This window comes from Ochlerotatus camptorhynchus, unplaced genomic scaffold (genome assembly GCF_037179485.1).
Source record: "Ochlerotatus camptorhynchus isolate MF236.1 unplaced genomic scaffold, CSIRO-AGI_Acam_v1.1 ptg000308l, whole genome shotgun sequence".
NCBI classification, from domain to species: Eukaryota; Metazoa; Arthropoda; class Insecta; order Diptera; family Culicidae; genus Ochlerotatus; species Ochlerotatus camptorhynchus.
Genome location: NW_027040796.1, coordinates 373,727 through 389,493, shown reverse-complemented (window position 1 = coordinate 389,493; position 15,767 = coordinate 373,727). Strand labels below are relative to the sequence as shown.

General features: G+C 38.4%; 2 protein-coding genes across 2 annotated transcripts in view; one reads left to right on the top strand and one right to left on the bottom strand.

Moving 5' to 3' along the window:
- Sln (Silnoon) overlaps positions 1–2,922 on the top strand; it is a 107,589-nt gene extending 104,667 nt beyond the window's left edge. Inside the window, exons 8-10 of the mRNA XM_065229142.1 lie at positions 1,646–1,772; positions 1,832–2,052; positions 2,413–2,922. Of these exons, the coding sequence (XP_065085214.1) occupies positions 1,646–1,772; positions 1,832–2,052; positions 2,413–2,564 (500 nt within the window). The 3' untranslated portion in view covers positions 2,565–2,922. The remainder of the gene's footprint in view (positions 1–1,645; positions 1,773–1,831; positions 2,053–2,412) is intronic.
- An 83-nt stretch (positions 2,923–3,005) lies between these two features.
- Positions 3,006–4,770, bottom strand: LOC135707338 (zinc finger protein 596-like). The gene is made up of 6 exons (XM_065229149.1): positions 4,642–4,770; positions 4,446–4,562; positions 3,993–4,369; positions 3,493–3,932; positions 3,301–3,435; positions 3,006–3,243 (listed from the first exon to the last, which is right to left on the bottom strand). Exons 1-6 carry the CDS (start codon positions 4,750–4,752, stop codon positions 3,035–3,037), a joined length of 1,389 nt encoding a protein of 462 aa, XP_065085221.1. The 5' UTR covers positions 4,753–4,770; the 3' UTR covers positions 3,006–3,034.
- Positions 4,771–15,767: the final 10,997 nt, after the last annotated feature.

The window sequence follows — 15,767 nt, the reverse complement described above, 5'->3', positions numbered from 1 at the left end:
ACACGGAGCCAGATGTCAGTAGTGTGCTTTGGTCAGAAATTCTAATGTTTTTGCTATGGTCATTAGACTGATGCAAAATTTGACATTTTCGCTCCACAGTGCTCAAACGGTTCCAAATTGGGCCCTTATTAGCCTCCCAAAATTTGAACTCATTTAGCGAGAAACTGATTTGGCACAATCCATTTGAAGTTTATATTGGAATTACTATGGAGAAATCATAATTTCGGTTCAAATCTATCTCAAAGTTTACCAGTTCACTTTACTTTAAAAAATGATAACTGAGCTTGTTGAAAATTTTCTCAGTTACAACTTTGTTGAAGACCATTTTTCAATCAAATGTAAGGAACAAAAATTATTATGGTTCAAGTCACTGATTTCTTATGATTATGCTCAATCAACTGTTCAGCAGGCAACATTGATGTTTATGGCGCGTAGAATAGAAGACAAAAATCATGGCTACTATGTTACACTGCAGAATACAGTGTTGCCCACAATACAGTTGCTTAATCTTGCCATTAGATTATCAATCTCTAAAACAATTAATAACTATTTAATTTGACGTTTGGCTGAAAAACGATTTTCTGCAAAGTCGTAGCTGATAAAAATTCCCATAAGAATAGCAATAGAATTTGTTAACAGTACAATATGTAAAAAGGCTGGAAGACAGTGAACAAAAAGTTTTGTATTCCCATAGTAATTTCCATATAAACTTCAAATGGTTTGTGCCAAGTCATTTTTTTTTTATCAAATGAGTTTAAACTTTCGGAGGCTAATCAGGACCTGATTTGAAACCGTTTGAACACTGTGGAGCGAAAATTTCAAATTTTGCATCAGTCTAATGGTCAGTCATGTGGATTTGTCGGTGTTAGAATGGCTGTCATGGCTATTCGATATGAAAATGTTAACAATCGAATTTCAAATCTAATTTAAAGCATTTGCAAGACATCATATCCTTTATTTGGATAACAGTCATGTGGATGCTTATCAGCTGATGATGAATTCAACCAGATGTTTAGGAAAATTCGTAGGTTTTCCTGAGGACTCAAGATCTTTCCTAAATTTTGGAGGTTATGGATGTCCTAAGATCATGGTCGAATAGAGAGAACTTGGAATAAACATAATTATGGAACTTGGAAGAAGTTGATGGAACCTCTTGGAGGAAGTTGATTAAGAAGTAAAGATAAGGGAACTTTGTAGATGTCCAAGGAACATTGGAACAATTTGTCAATTTGTCTATGCGTGCCAAACATATGGTTGGAAAAATATTCGGTAGTGAACTTCTCCCCGTTTCACCCAGCAATCAATTTGCGCTCGATTCTGCAATCAACGAAGTAACGTAGCTCTTGTCGCCGAATCCAGTTGATTCGTAAAATGTTTATGAAAACACCTAGGTATGTGAAATTCAGAAGCTATTGCAATCCCAGAAACAAGATTTTTCGAATTCCCGATTTTTTTCCTGGTGCAAATAAAATCCCGACTCATTCCTGGTTTTCCTGGTTGACTTGCAACCAGAACAAAAAACATTCTTCAAATCATCCTAAATTAGCATAGATTTAGATTCACTTTGCGAGTCACGTGACTAAGACTCCCGCGACGATGATGATAGACTTTCTTTAACAGTTCTACATTCTCTTTCCCATTACAGGTTACACGAAATCCGAGGCAGGATACTTGGTAGCGGTCAGCGCAGCGCTGGATTTGATCGGACGTTTAGCTCTCGGGTGGCTATCTGATTTGGATCTGTTCGACCGGAAAAAGGCTTACATTGTTTGGTAGGTCCCCCATCCTTTGCAATCTTCGGAAGCGTTGTAATCGAATTTTTTCGTTACAGTATTTTGGGAGCCGGCACGGCCGTGCTGACGATCCCCTCGAGCGATGCGTGGATCGTGGTCGTGTGCAGTGCCGGATGCTACGGACTGTGCCTGGGAAGCTGGTACCTACTGATGCCGGTGCTGTTGGCCGACCTGTTCGGGACGGATCGGATCAGCTCGAGCTACGGGCTGGTTCGGATGTTTCAGAGTATTGGTGCTATCTCGGTGCCACCACTAGCAGGTTTATACTTCGATCCGTTTCGGACCACCTAGTGACGATCCAAAGTGAAACACATTCAAGACACACATGAGAAACTAGGATCCGATTCGGTCGAAACCAAACATTCCACTCCCTCCCACAGAGAGAGGACAGATTCTGTATCTTTTCCCTTTCTTTCTCTTTCCGTTCTCTTCTTTTCTTATATGCATATATAAACGTGTCTTCCGTTTCGCGTGTCGTGGTCATGGTCATGGTCGTCAACCATCCGTCATCAACGTCGTCTTCCACCCTCGTGTGATTCCGCCCTCGTGTGATAATAAACCTAAATATAATCAATACATGTTACACTTTTCGAACAAATTAATACACAACATTCTCCAGGTCTTATGCGGGACTTGTCCGGGGGCTACGAGATCTGTTTCTACTGTATGGGTGTGTGCATGGTGCTCGGGAGTATACCGTTGCTTGTGGTCATTATCAAGGATACGCTAGCGCTCAGCGACAAGAAGCTCACGATGGACCGGATCGCCTAAGGCCAAGGGTGGAAACTAGTGAGGAAGGACTGCAGAACGGAATGGAGCGGATGGAGTTTGTGCGTAAGTTAAGTATACATATATTATATTATAGGTATTATGCTCGTTATCGTTTAGTATTTCGGGAAAAAAGGAACCGGGAAAACGAAGAACCTTAGCTGAAATATTTGATGGGGCATTGGTTATTTCTTTTCTAAAGTGGGGAGGATTACAACAACGGTATTACAAACCAAGTACGTGTAAGCGCGATTGTAGCGCACCTGACAAAAAGCACTCTATATTTTAAGCGCATTATAGGTTCTAAGAAACTTGAGGAAAATAAAAGACTAGCGGTAACCGATTTGAGGTGAATAAATAACCAGTGTTTCTGCCGTTGAAAGAAAATCCTACTTACTGTTTTAAGGAAGGGACCCGTTTCTAAACTCTTCTACGAAATGCAGTATTGACCAACGACGATCTGTTGTTGATAGTTATTTATTGTGTGTTCTCATGTGCTTTTTCGCGGCTACCAACTGAATGAATCGCATCCCGCAAAGATTGCAAGCGTGTGGTTTCTCTCCCGTGTGGATCATGACGTGGTTTTTAAGAGTTTCGGCCTTTCCGAATACTCGGTTACAGTAGGTGCACTTGAAATTTCTGACGCCGTGATGGACCAGCTTCACGTGCCGGCTTTTGTTGCCTGGAAGTGATAAAAAGCATAAGCTATAATATACTTACTTACTACTACTACACTTACCCGAACTGTAGAAAACGGCTTTACACAGCTCACATGGGTATTTCTTCTCCTTGGTGTGCCGGTTCATATGAACTTTCAACTGACCGGCCGAAATTTGCTTCAAACCACATATTGAACATTGAAACTGTTTAATGCCTAATGAGAAACAGGTGCCTAAGCTTAAAATGTTCTACTAACAATAGATTTAATTACCTTCATGACGCACCAAATGAAGCTTCAGCTTGTGGCGACTATCGTGCGACCGCCCGCAAATAGCACAGGTATGCTTTTTGATCCCCTCGTGCTTATTGCGATGGCCATTCAACAAGGTAGCGTTCAAGTAAACCTTTCCACAGTATTCGCATATGTGTCGCCGTTTGGGAATCTGCTTGCCCAAATGCTTCAAAGCCTTGTGAGCCGTCATCCCGGCCAGGGTGGCAAACGTAAGTCCACAGTCGTCGACATCGCACATGACACGCTTCTTTACTTCCGCATGTACCAGCTCATTGTGCACTTTGAGGTAGGTAAACTTTGCGAATTCTTTGTTGCATAATTCGCACGTGGCCGGCTTTAGACCCTGGTGTACCCGGACATGCGCCTGGTAGCGTTGCTCGTTGTAGAAGAACTTGTCGCACTGATCGCAATGTATTTTGCTAGATGAGAAGACCTTAAGTTCCATAATATCATCAATGAGAGAATCATAAAACTCTTACATGGATTTTCCCCGCTTACATATCGTTTTTCGCGCGATCTTCTTCGTCTTTTTATCCTTGACTATATCATCATCCTTGGTTATATCTTCATCCTTGGTTATATCTTCATCCTTGGCTATATCTTCATCCTTGGTTATATCTTTATCCTTAGCTATATCTTCATTTATAGCTATATCCTCATCTATAGCTATATCTTCATCTCTCACGGAGTCATCATCGTTGTTGTTTTCTGATTCCGTTATATCTTCATATGCTTCCACTTTGACTGCAACCATATCACCTGGATTCCACTTATTGAATTTGGGAACGCTTGTCGTTGCATTGCTTTCAACCTCTTTCTTGATATCTTCAAGGTCCAACGTCTTATGAATATTCTCCTGATAATATAATTATATTATAAGATAGAAGATTCTACTCAATATTATATATAACAGCGTGGTAATTTCCATCTACCTTTGCATTACTAAGCTGATCGTGCACATCCAGGCACATGGTCCGGAAACTATCGAACAGGAGCAGCTTGTCGTAGCAATCTTGACAGGTCCCATCAAGTAGAATAGCTTCCGTTGGCTGAAAATAGGACACCCGGATTACTGCTATTACCTACCAACCAAACCAAATACGTATAACGTAAGCAAATTAAGCAAACCTGCAAGGCAGTAAGCCTGTAGTAGATATCGGAAACAGCATCAAACTTGAGCAGATCCTCTTCCGTCGGTAAGACATTTGCACAAACTCTGCATATCACATTAGAATTCATTTTGCTAGTGAAAATCCCGGATTCTATCACAAATTTCACGAAAACAGCTTACTGACGATAAAATCAACAATAATAATTGTTTTGTTTTCACTTCGGCTTTGAAAATTTTGACATACTTTTGTTTGTTGCATGGTTGTATGTCGCAAAGGTGTTGTGCTGGCGGTGCTGGCTGACATGCAACATCGCATGGTGTACACGGACAGATTCATAAACTCATCGAAGATTAAAATATAACCACTTCTACAGAGTTGGGAACACGGAAAGGAATTGAGCAAAAAAAACTAATATAGGGTGGGTGAGCCACCCGCATAAGCGCGAACCATAAATTGACCTTACCGATAATGGTTATAAATTGTTTATAATCCCTGCTAAACTTCAACTGAAATGGTTATGGAACTTTACATGAACGTTTAATGATAAAGTTTTAACCTTAAGTATTATAGTTTTTTGGAAGTGGACCTTACAAATAATGGGTTGTTAAGAACCATTACCATTCAAAATTCTTGTTTTCTCCATACATTTTCGGAAAGAAAACTATACTAAAACCTTTTAACTTATGGTTTGGGAACATTAATGGTAATGGTTATGGTAACCAGTAAGGTCCATGAACGGTTTTGTAACATCGATCAACTTTATGTGGAATATATCGCGAATTGGTTGCCTGTAAATTACTGATTACCAATTCACGATATATTTCACGTAAAGTTGAGCGATAATACAAAACCATTATTGGACCTTACTGACTACCATAACCATAACCATTAATGTTCTCAAACCATAAGTAAAACCGTTCTAATATAGTTCTCTTTCCGAAAATGTATGGAGAAAACAAGAATTTGGAATGGTAATGGTTCTTAACAACCCATTATTTGTAAGGTCCGCTTCCAAAAAACCATAATACATAAGGTTAAAACTTTATCACACAAACGTTCATGTAATGTTCCATAACCATTTCAGTTGAAATTTAGCAGGGATTATAAACAATTTATAACCACAAACGAAGTGACAGACGACTAACTGGCGAAGAAATCCATTTAAATAATGTGGTTCACTGTAATAGAATTTTCTTGGAAGCTTATGCCATCATCCACCAGATGGGTTAGTTTTTTTGTTTTGATTTGAACAAAGTTGATTTTGGGTACAATGATTCTTTGACAGTGTGCAAAGAGTGCGTATCATTTTGTCATTTTTTTATGCATTTCAGTTTTGAGTAGAGTGAAAGAGATAGAACCAAAACATTCTAGTACATTTGGTGAAAATGCTAGTTAAATCTAGTAGTAGTGTTGCCATGTGGTACAATCCAGTAGTAGTGGTGTTGCCATGTGGTACACTGAAAAATTGCAATAGCAGGTGCGTCACCAAAGTTTTCGAGCCGCTCCGTCTGTCACTTCGTTTGTGTTATAACCATTATCGGTAAGGTCATGTGATGGTTCGCGTTTATGCGGGCAGTAGTGGAGGCACTAAGCCAATTTATTAATTAAAAAAATAAATATACGATGTACACACAATCGTTATACGTCAATTTATAGCTTTCAACCTCTATTTTGATAGAAAAATATTACTTTGTAATATAATTGCATATAATTTTAGAAAACTCGTCCTCCATTAGTAGGAACACTGTTCCAGTAGTTGTGGTAGTTGCTAACTTTGGTTCCTATAATAGTGCACTAATAGCATTCCACATATTTTTATTCACGAATGTCCATATAAATTTCCACATGATTTTCATGTGACCACATATAAACAGAATCCACCCAGAAGCACACATGAAATTTATGAGTCAAATCACACACATGACTTTTATGTGTACACATATTAAGTATGTGTCCGACATATAGATATCATTTGTTGATCACATTGCAAAAATTCATGTGCGGGACACATAAAAACGATTCTATAACATTCCCCAGAAAACCATTCCCCAGAAAAACAATTCACCGAGGCAAAAGAACTTAAGAATTCCATAAGAACCACTTATGAATTTTAGCCACAAGAAATCGATATGAATTTCATAGATTTGCCTTATGAAAAATAATGTCGACAAAAAAAAATATTTAAACGTAGCAGACTGGAACCGAACCATGGACGTTGAGAGACTACGGGTCCTGTGTCTAAACCACTCGTTTATCAACGCTTGCGAAAATGGAATGGCTAAAGGCTACCTCGTTCATATGTCGAGCCTTATGAAATTCTTGAGTCCATTTGCCTCAGTGTTCCCCAGAATGTACCCCAGAAAAAAAGATAAAATTAGTAATTTTCACTTTTCTTTTTTTTTTAGTATTGATAATACACTATGTTTACTTTTATGGAACTATGTATTTATCAATTCCAACCCATTTTTAGCTCTTTATCAAATGACAACCTACAAGTTTTCGAGCACTTCGTTCATCATTTAAAAAGTCAAAGGGTCTATTATGCAATCCAATTCAACCAGTCGGAAACTGTTAAACCTTATCGAAGAATTGTTCGACCTGAGTTGAAGAATTTCTCGTGATGGATTTTTTTTTTTTTTTTTTTTTTTATTATAGTCACTTTAACACTCTTGGGTCATTTGTGACTTGTCCAGGGGTGAGATTTGAACTCGTGACTTTGGCGTGAGAGGTATGGATGCTAACCACTACGCCGGGGTCGCCCCTGACATGATGGATTAAAAAATCAGTGCATGGAACGTTGAACTACCGATTACAAATTTATAACATTATTTCACACGTTATTATCCCGAATGGGCATTACCCCGAATCCCTTGCGAAAAACTATTGATTATATATTTTCCTTATATATTAAAAGAAGGGAATATTCCCTTCTTTATCGTATACTTAATACCCCGCCCGCATAAACGCGAACCATAAATTGACCTTACCTAAAATGGTTAAAAATTGTTTATAATCCCTGCTAAACTTTAACTGAAATGGTTATGGAACTTTACATGAACGTTTAATGATAAAGTTTCAACCTTATGTATTATGGTTTTTTGGAACTGGACCTTACAAATAATGGGTTGTTAAGAACCATTACCATTCCAAATTCTTGTTTTCTCCACACGGCGAATGAGAACGACTCAAATTTGAGTTTAGTTCACTCATAATCGCCAAAAGTGCAGGAACTCAGCGATGAGTAAAATTTGTCTCATGGTTTCCTGTGGAAAACCTAAAAAATCTGCCGGAAAATGAGGAAATTGACGAAAATTTTATTCAGTCTCGGAGTAGTACCAATAGACTGAGTGAATCCAATCTTTACTTTTCTCAAATTCAGGAATTTTTCCCTGGAAAATCCTGGAAAAACATGAGGCAAATTAACTCATCGCTGAGTTCCTGCACTTTTGGCGATTATGAGTGAACTAAACTCAAATTTGAGTCGTTCTCATTCGCCGTGCATACATTTTCAGAAAGAGAACTATATAAGAACGTTTTTACTTATGATTTGAGAACATTAATGGTAATGGTTATGGTAGTCAGTAAGGTCCATTAATGGTTTTGTATTATCGCTCAACTTTACGTGGAATATATCGTGAATTGGTAATCAGTAAATTACACGCAACCAATTCGCGATATATTCCACATAAAGTTGATCGATGTTACAAAACCATTCGTGGACCTTATTGACTACCATAACCATTACCATTAAAGTTCTCAAACCATAAGTTAAAAGGTTCTAATATAGTTCTCTTTCCGAAAATGTATGGAGAAAACAAGAATTTGGAACGGTAATGGTTCTTAACAACCCATTATTTGTAAGGTCCAGTTCCAAAAAACCATAATACATAAGGTTGAAACTTTATCATTAAACGTTCATGTAAAGTTCCATAACCATTTCAGTTAAAGTTTAGCAGGGATTATAAACAATTTTTAACCATTTTAGGTAAGGTCAATTTATGGTTCGCGTTTATGCGGGCGGACAGACTATGGCTTATATCATGTAATATAGGCTGTCTTGCAATGAGCACTCATACATAGGATTTCCAGTGAAAACTAGATGTATGAGTGCTCATTGCAAGGCAGCCTATATTACATGATATAAGCCATAGTCTGTCTGGGGTATAACGAATTAATTATGTTCTCTTTTTTTTGTGGTAATCACAGTGGCAGCAACTTGCTTAAACTCTACACTGGACCCTTTTTATTGATAAATTTTGCTTCTATGAGCCTCTATTTTAAATCAACACGCAGACGGTCCTACACTGAAACAAAGATAATAGTTAGGAATACTATTTTGCAGAAAACACTTATTTTCAGTATAACTACGCTTAATACCGTTAAATCTACCATGATTTCAGTATAGTTGACTATAAATATAATCAAATTTACTACCATTCTGTCTAAACTACTATGCTGACTCAAACGGCATAGTAGTTTTGAAAGAAAAAATAGTCAAATTAAACGAATTTCGTTTCTGCACAAATCTATTGGTGGGAGTATTTAATTTAAACCATCAATATAGTATTTTTGCCAATGGATTTTGTTTCTGTGTAGGCTATGGTGCCCGTTTGGTCACTGGTGTTTTGTGCTGATCCAAATAGTTTTGATAATATAATAGCGTATTCTTGTTTTTTTTTTTTAAGGTTGATTTTTGTCCCAGTCTTGTCTTCTGTCGTCACTTATTTTGTCATTTTGTCTTGTGTATTAACCCCCACTTGTCTTGTTTATTGTGTAAACTTGTGTCTATTGTCCTTCCCCATCTGTTTTTAAACTCGTCTGTTACTCTGTCATGACTAATTTCATTGATATATAAAAATAGTAATATCAATTACAGGATAATAATATGGTTATTTCTCGATTACTTTTTCAAAGGGAAGCACCAGCTCCTGCAAACAATGCATCCAATCGTCGATCCGGCGTAAACGGCAGCTCGCACACGCTTATCAACACCACCAGCAGGTAAAGGAAAATTTCCCCTATCTGATGATAGTGCCAGCACGCGCGGGCGAGCCACCAGTTACGCCAAATCGACGACCAAACGCACCGCCTACAAAATCCGATACACTCCCTTGAAAAAGTTATCGAGATTTCTACTAATTAATGAATTATAGACAATTACCTCTCATGATCCTTGGCTCCACTATGATTTTAACTTACCACTTTTTGATTATTTATCAAATACCTCTCCGAGTATATAACGACCCGATGCCTTGTTGGTTTCTGGTCTCATATGGATTGGTCCTGAATTTGTTTGATATCCTGTTCGAAGTTATTCTTTTCCTTCTCCTTAGTCAATTGAAATCCCCGTGTCTCACGTCATATGATTCGCCATTCATAAAGATAATGGGTTAAAAGGGAGTAAAACATACATAAAGGTAGATTAGTATTAGTTGTACTTGCTCCAAACACTAGAAAGAAGCATAGATAACTTAGTTGGAAAATAAAACTAATATATAACTAAAAGTGCAATGGATAAGTGTTAATTCCGGGATCATTTTTGTGTTAGTAGTTATGTTAGTTTTGATCCGTATTCAGCCCTACCGGCCCCTCCAGCACTATTTGCAGCAATTGTGATAAGATTATGCGACACTGCTACTACTACTATGTTAGATGAATGACTTGTCAATTTTCGCAACGCAATGTCTTTCAATAAATCACTCAATCAATTTGATGTTTGAAAATTTGCTCAAAAGGGTTTTGTTGACACATCATACCTTACCGAAAACTAAAGCACAACAATCCTACACTCAAAAAAATCTACATGTTCCATTCATGTGTTTTCAAATATGAATTTTGCTAATTGCCAGTCACCATGATATCATGTGAATTTCATTCGCATTTCATGGGATCAATGTTCAAAAATTACTTGTCCCACCTGTCGGTGAAAGCAAAACAAATCACACCATAATTTCGTGTGTTTCGTTATTGAAATTCATGGGATCTTAGTAAGGATCTGCGCTACTGTTTTCTACTATCGCATTTAACGTGTATGGCACATGGATCTCATCAGTAGCAGGACGAGTGTCAAAAAAGTATGTTGCTGCTACAGTTATGACCCTTACGAGAGTTTACAGGTACCCCACAATATTAATTTCCGCTTTAATTTACTGACAATAATTACTTTTACCAGTAGCGATCAATTTGTCAGCCGGTGTGAAGAAGTTGGTCAGTTCTATCTGAAATAAAACTTTATTTTTGGCTTCATTAGATAGATTTTCAGCCCTTTGGCTGGATCATCTTTAAAACAGAAAACTGATCAGGAATGGTAAGTAAATCCTATTTAATAACTGAGAATAACATCAAAAGAGAAATCGACGGTTAAAGCCATTGTTTACAAAAGCAATTACACCCCTTTGAAATGTTGACACTGATTTGATGATTAAGTGTCAGACTGTCGATAACAAAATGTGAGACACTTGAAATCCAAGTGTATCACAATTGAACTTATAGTGTTCGGGAATAATTTATAAGATAAATACATGAAATGGATGTGTTTAGCAATTTGCGCAAATCGAAGTGTGGAACACATAAGGGTAAGTGTAATTCTTATTTCAAACCTATCAACATATTTAACACATCTTTCCTAAAACTTCACTTGTTCGTACACACTTAATCTAGCTCGTTAAAATCTCCAAAAGCCGATTACCTCGGCATTCTCTTTTGCTGATATCTCTGCAAAATATCTGTTTGTTAGCTGACAGCTCAGCAAAATGTTCTTTGTTAGCTGAGTCTCGGCAATTGTTTTACTGAATCTCAGTAAAATAAATTGCAGAATTACTCGGCTGTTGGAATCTCGGTGAAAATATTTAAAAAATTTCGCCGAGGTTCCAACAGCCGAGTAGTTCTGCAATTTATTTTGCTGAGATTCAGTAAAACAATTGCCGAGACTCAGCTAACATATATAATTTTTGTTATTGTTATTGTTATTGCTCAGTTCACACCCTGGCAGGCTACTGCCTACTGATCTGCCCTTAAGCCAGGCATGAACCTACGGAAATTTAGTCGTGGCCTATGCTAGACCGTATAGCATAACGACTTTCCTTTCACTAGCAGGCTTTTTGGTCCCACTAGCGTCCGATTAGGGGATAGTAAGAGATTAAAAGAATAAAGAAGAGAGATAGAGGATGTTGTTGTTTTGCTGAAGAAAAAAAACACGTTGGCTTGTTGTGCAACATCAAGTTTATTCGCTTTCATTCCGTTCCAAGGGGCAACGTCCATCGTCGTCGTACTCAAATACCTGGGAACATCAAGAGGTGCACAGGGCCAACGTGAAAGACTTCCATTCTGGGCAGCTGCTTGACCTGGTCCCAAGACAAATTCCTATCGGCTTGCTTAATTTACTTGTTGACGCTCCGTGGCCTTAGTATTTGCCTTTGCTGCGATGTTCTGGCGGATTTAATTCATAATGAAACGCTTGCCTGCAGACTTCGTTTCTATTGCTATCGGCTTCTGATGACATTTACATCTGAGATCCATTTGTGAGGCCACCAGCCACAAGTTATATACCGCAGGCAGCGGTTGATGAGACCTGCAGCACTGGTGCTGCACAGATTCCACGTTTTAATCGAAGTTTCGAATTTTGGTACGTTGACCAACCTGATTTGATCTCCGCTTTTGTGTAAATGTCATATTATCACCGACCTTATTACCATCACCTTGGTGTGTGACATCAGGAGTACGCTCCTCTGTGTTTTCGTTACCAATGCAGTTAATTTGACACGTTTGTTGCATTCCCGTATGTCTCAATATTATTCTTGCTGAACCACCGTCAAACCCACTATCACAGGAGTGGAACTTCGGATCTGAAAGTGGCTCCACTTGTCATTTGCGAACACTAGCGCACCTAGCGGTAGAAGGCATCTTCTGCCTGCAGTTAAGATAGGCAGCATGCTATGATAGTGTGAGTGCACATAGAAAGCCCGTGTGGAACGCTACCACAACACATCGCTTGTTGAGCAGAAAAACGAACCATTTTTGATTCACCGATTTGTTTGCACTTCCCCTTCTGTTCTGTGCCACTATCCAGAGTCAGTGGGCCACCTTAACACCTGAAATTATACAAAAACAAATCAAACATTAGCACCAAAACGCCCCCCCCCCCCCCCCGAGGGGGACGACTCTATCTACGCTGCAGGAAAGATTGTGTTTTGTTGTTGCTAGCTGCTCACACGCTGAGTAGATAGAAAGAAGATTGATGATGATTCTGAAGATTTCCTGCAAAAAATTGATGAGCGATGCAAGTAGATGCGAGAAATGCAAGAAGATTTTTCGAAGATTGATTCGCTAGTGTGAGATTTTTTGAGTATCTAAAATTGAGATTTAGATGTGTCGCCCCCCTCGCCCCCCCCCCCCCTCCTCGATTGCAACAGCTCCAAGCCATGCAACAGGATCATTTCGTGCCCCATGACAACTTGATCCAGTTGCTTCCATGTTCATTGTTTTGGCGCCAGCCGGGAGAGACTTGGTACTGTACCAAATGCTTTCCTTGTCTCCATTCCGCTCAGCTACTCGCAATTGATTGTGATATAGTGGGCGGAATATTACAATGTGAGACAATTCAATGCAGACGTCTTCCAAATTTGGCCGATCGTCAGGTAATCAGTGGGTTACCACTTGGCACCTCTTAGCAAGCACTATGCTACGAAGCGGACCGGAAGTTTCAATGAACAACCTCCCCCACTCAGCTAACAAATATCATTTTGCTGAGATATCAGCTAACAAACAGATAATGTGCAGATATATCAGCAAAAGTAAATGCCGAGGTAATCGGCTGATGGAGATTTTACCGAGCTAGATTAAGTGTGTAACCCATGCTTTTAAACTAAAATTTAACGTGTCTCAAGTACTTCTAGCTGTGACATATATTAATTATATCTTTGTTCGTCCCAGGTGATACCTTCAAGTGACTAAAATGCTTCACTTTGAACTTAGTTTCCAAACTAATTTTAAATTGTATACTGTAGAGGGTAAATGTTCCAATTACGCTCTCACGCTTCCACTATGTGGCACCACAAAAATACATATGGGTATGTCACAATAGAAGCACACCACAGTGGAAATCCCGAGCCATAGTTCAAACACTTATCCCAAATCAAAATGAAGCACATATAAGATTAGTTACAATACCATGAATCCTGATGAATGTTGGCGTCTTAGTGGAATACCTGTATAATGAGAGAGAAGGATTAGTATTTTCCTACTGGCTACTAATCCTTCTCTCTCTCATTATACAATACCATGTACAAAAATGATGTTTAACATTGTTTCCTGAGTAATACTTCAATGAAAACAACAATGAAAGCTTGTCACGCAAATAGAAGGAGCACCGTTGGGCACTTTCTGAAATATTTCAATAGTATAATTCCCTTGCAAACCCAAATAAATCTATCTGCGTAAAAATAAATAAAATAAGAGTGATTTGCGGCAAAACCCGCCAGTATCGCACCCAACGTCAGTGCCTATACCTAAGCGTACTACGACGCGGCTCTCAATTAAAGGAGTAACAAGTGTGATACTATCACTGCTAGACTAGATCTTTGGTTCTCTCATGCAGTGGTTTATCAGAGAGGGGAAGCTTAGTAGTCCCCATTGCCTGCCCATGACGCCATTCTATCGCGGCATGAGCCAGCAACGCCGACCATAAACCCACCGTCTCCAACACTCCACTAGCATGAAATTAAGCCCGCCCACCAACAGCAAGGTGCAAAAACTAGCCAAGGGGAGGGATTTTTTGTTGATGTGTCATGTTCATGAAAATGTTTTCACTATTACCAACCTAAAGAGAGTGATACACGCAGAGAAATGGTTTTTAAATTCAAATGGATATGTTTTTGACTCAGGGCCTAATATATTTTTGAAATTGTTTCAAATATATTATTAGGTTAATTCAAAGAAAAATATTTTTGAATCAACAAACCGGTTGCAGAGTCAATAATCTGTTTGTTGATTCTAAAAACCATTTTGTTGATTCAAAAATATGTTTTGTTGAAATAGTGATACAATATGTTTGAATCAATAACAAAATACATTAGGCCCTGAAACAAAAATCCATTTTTCTGCGTGTATATTTTCATAAACATTGTTTCGATTTTGAACAAAAAAAGTGATTTAAAATTATTGAAAGTGACGGCGGTTTTTTTTCTACTTAACAGCGCAGCAGCGAGTTAAAGCTCTTGGGGTTGTGAATGATGTCGTGGAAAGGGTGGGAAGGCGCAAAGAATCCCGAACAACATGAATACCTACTGCAAGTTGTGGAGCACCACCGAAAAATGAAGCCGATGAAATATTGAAGTCTGAGCAGCATCGACTGATAAGGTTTGAGTAAATTGTACACCCATTGTACAATTCACAAATACACCCTTGTGAAAAATCACGCTTGTTTCCAAATGACCCCCGTGAAACATAATTGTTGTACTATACCGGAATGTGTAAAGTTTCATTAAAATCGAAGATTCTTTGCGCATGATATCGGCTTTCCTCCATGCTGAGTGAACCCCCACACAACGTGACTGCCTCGCGCAAACAGCAGCAGGCGGCAGCTGGCAGTGCTGCTAGAAAAAAAGAATAATGAACAGTTCGTTTGGTTAGCAATCAGTAATGGCTAAATAACTTTTTCCACAAGCGTTGGATCGTTTTGCGGTCTTGGAAGAAAAGTATCCTTGTAAAATTTCCTAGGAAATAGTAGGTTTGATTTATTTTTAGATGACAATGGGTGACCTCACCAGATTTTTATTTGAAAAAGTAAGTTTTCCCATAGAAAATCCTATGTAAAATTAAAAGCGCTGGCGCTAAAATATAGTTCCACCGACCGACCTGAAATTTTACAATGTTATTCTAGGACCCATAAGGCGTCCGGAAATCATACTGGAACGAGAATTATTTTTTTTCATATATCCGTGTCCCAGCCTAACGTATATTGCAAAAAAATAATATTCCAAGAAAACTCTCAATTAGTATAGATGTGGTAGTGCTTAAAGTTTGTGCTAGGCGCTAAGTTCCATACTAATGCGTAAGACTATAAAAAAGGCCGTAATAAAATCAGATTCTGCGAAAAAAAAAACGCTGTTTGATGAATTTATGTGTTTACCTTAAAAACCATGG

What these genes read in the sequence shown, in the direction of transcription:
- LOC135707338 (XM_065229149.1), bottom strand. Translation starts at nt 4,752, where the DNA reads ATGAATTCTAATGTGATATGCAGAGTTTGTGCAAATGTCTTACCGACG. An exon ending in ACAGGCTTACTGCCTTGCAG is followed by an intron (nt 4,563 to 4,641) that starts GTTTGCTTAATT and finishes TCCTATTTTCAG; the next exon opens with CCAACGGAAGCTATTCTACT. An exon ending in TGTAAGCGGGGAAAATCCAT is followed by an intron (nt 3,933 to 3,992) that starts GTAAGAGTTTTA and finishes CTTCTCATCTAG; the next exon opens with CAAAATACATTGCGATCAGT.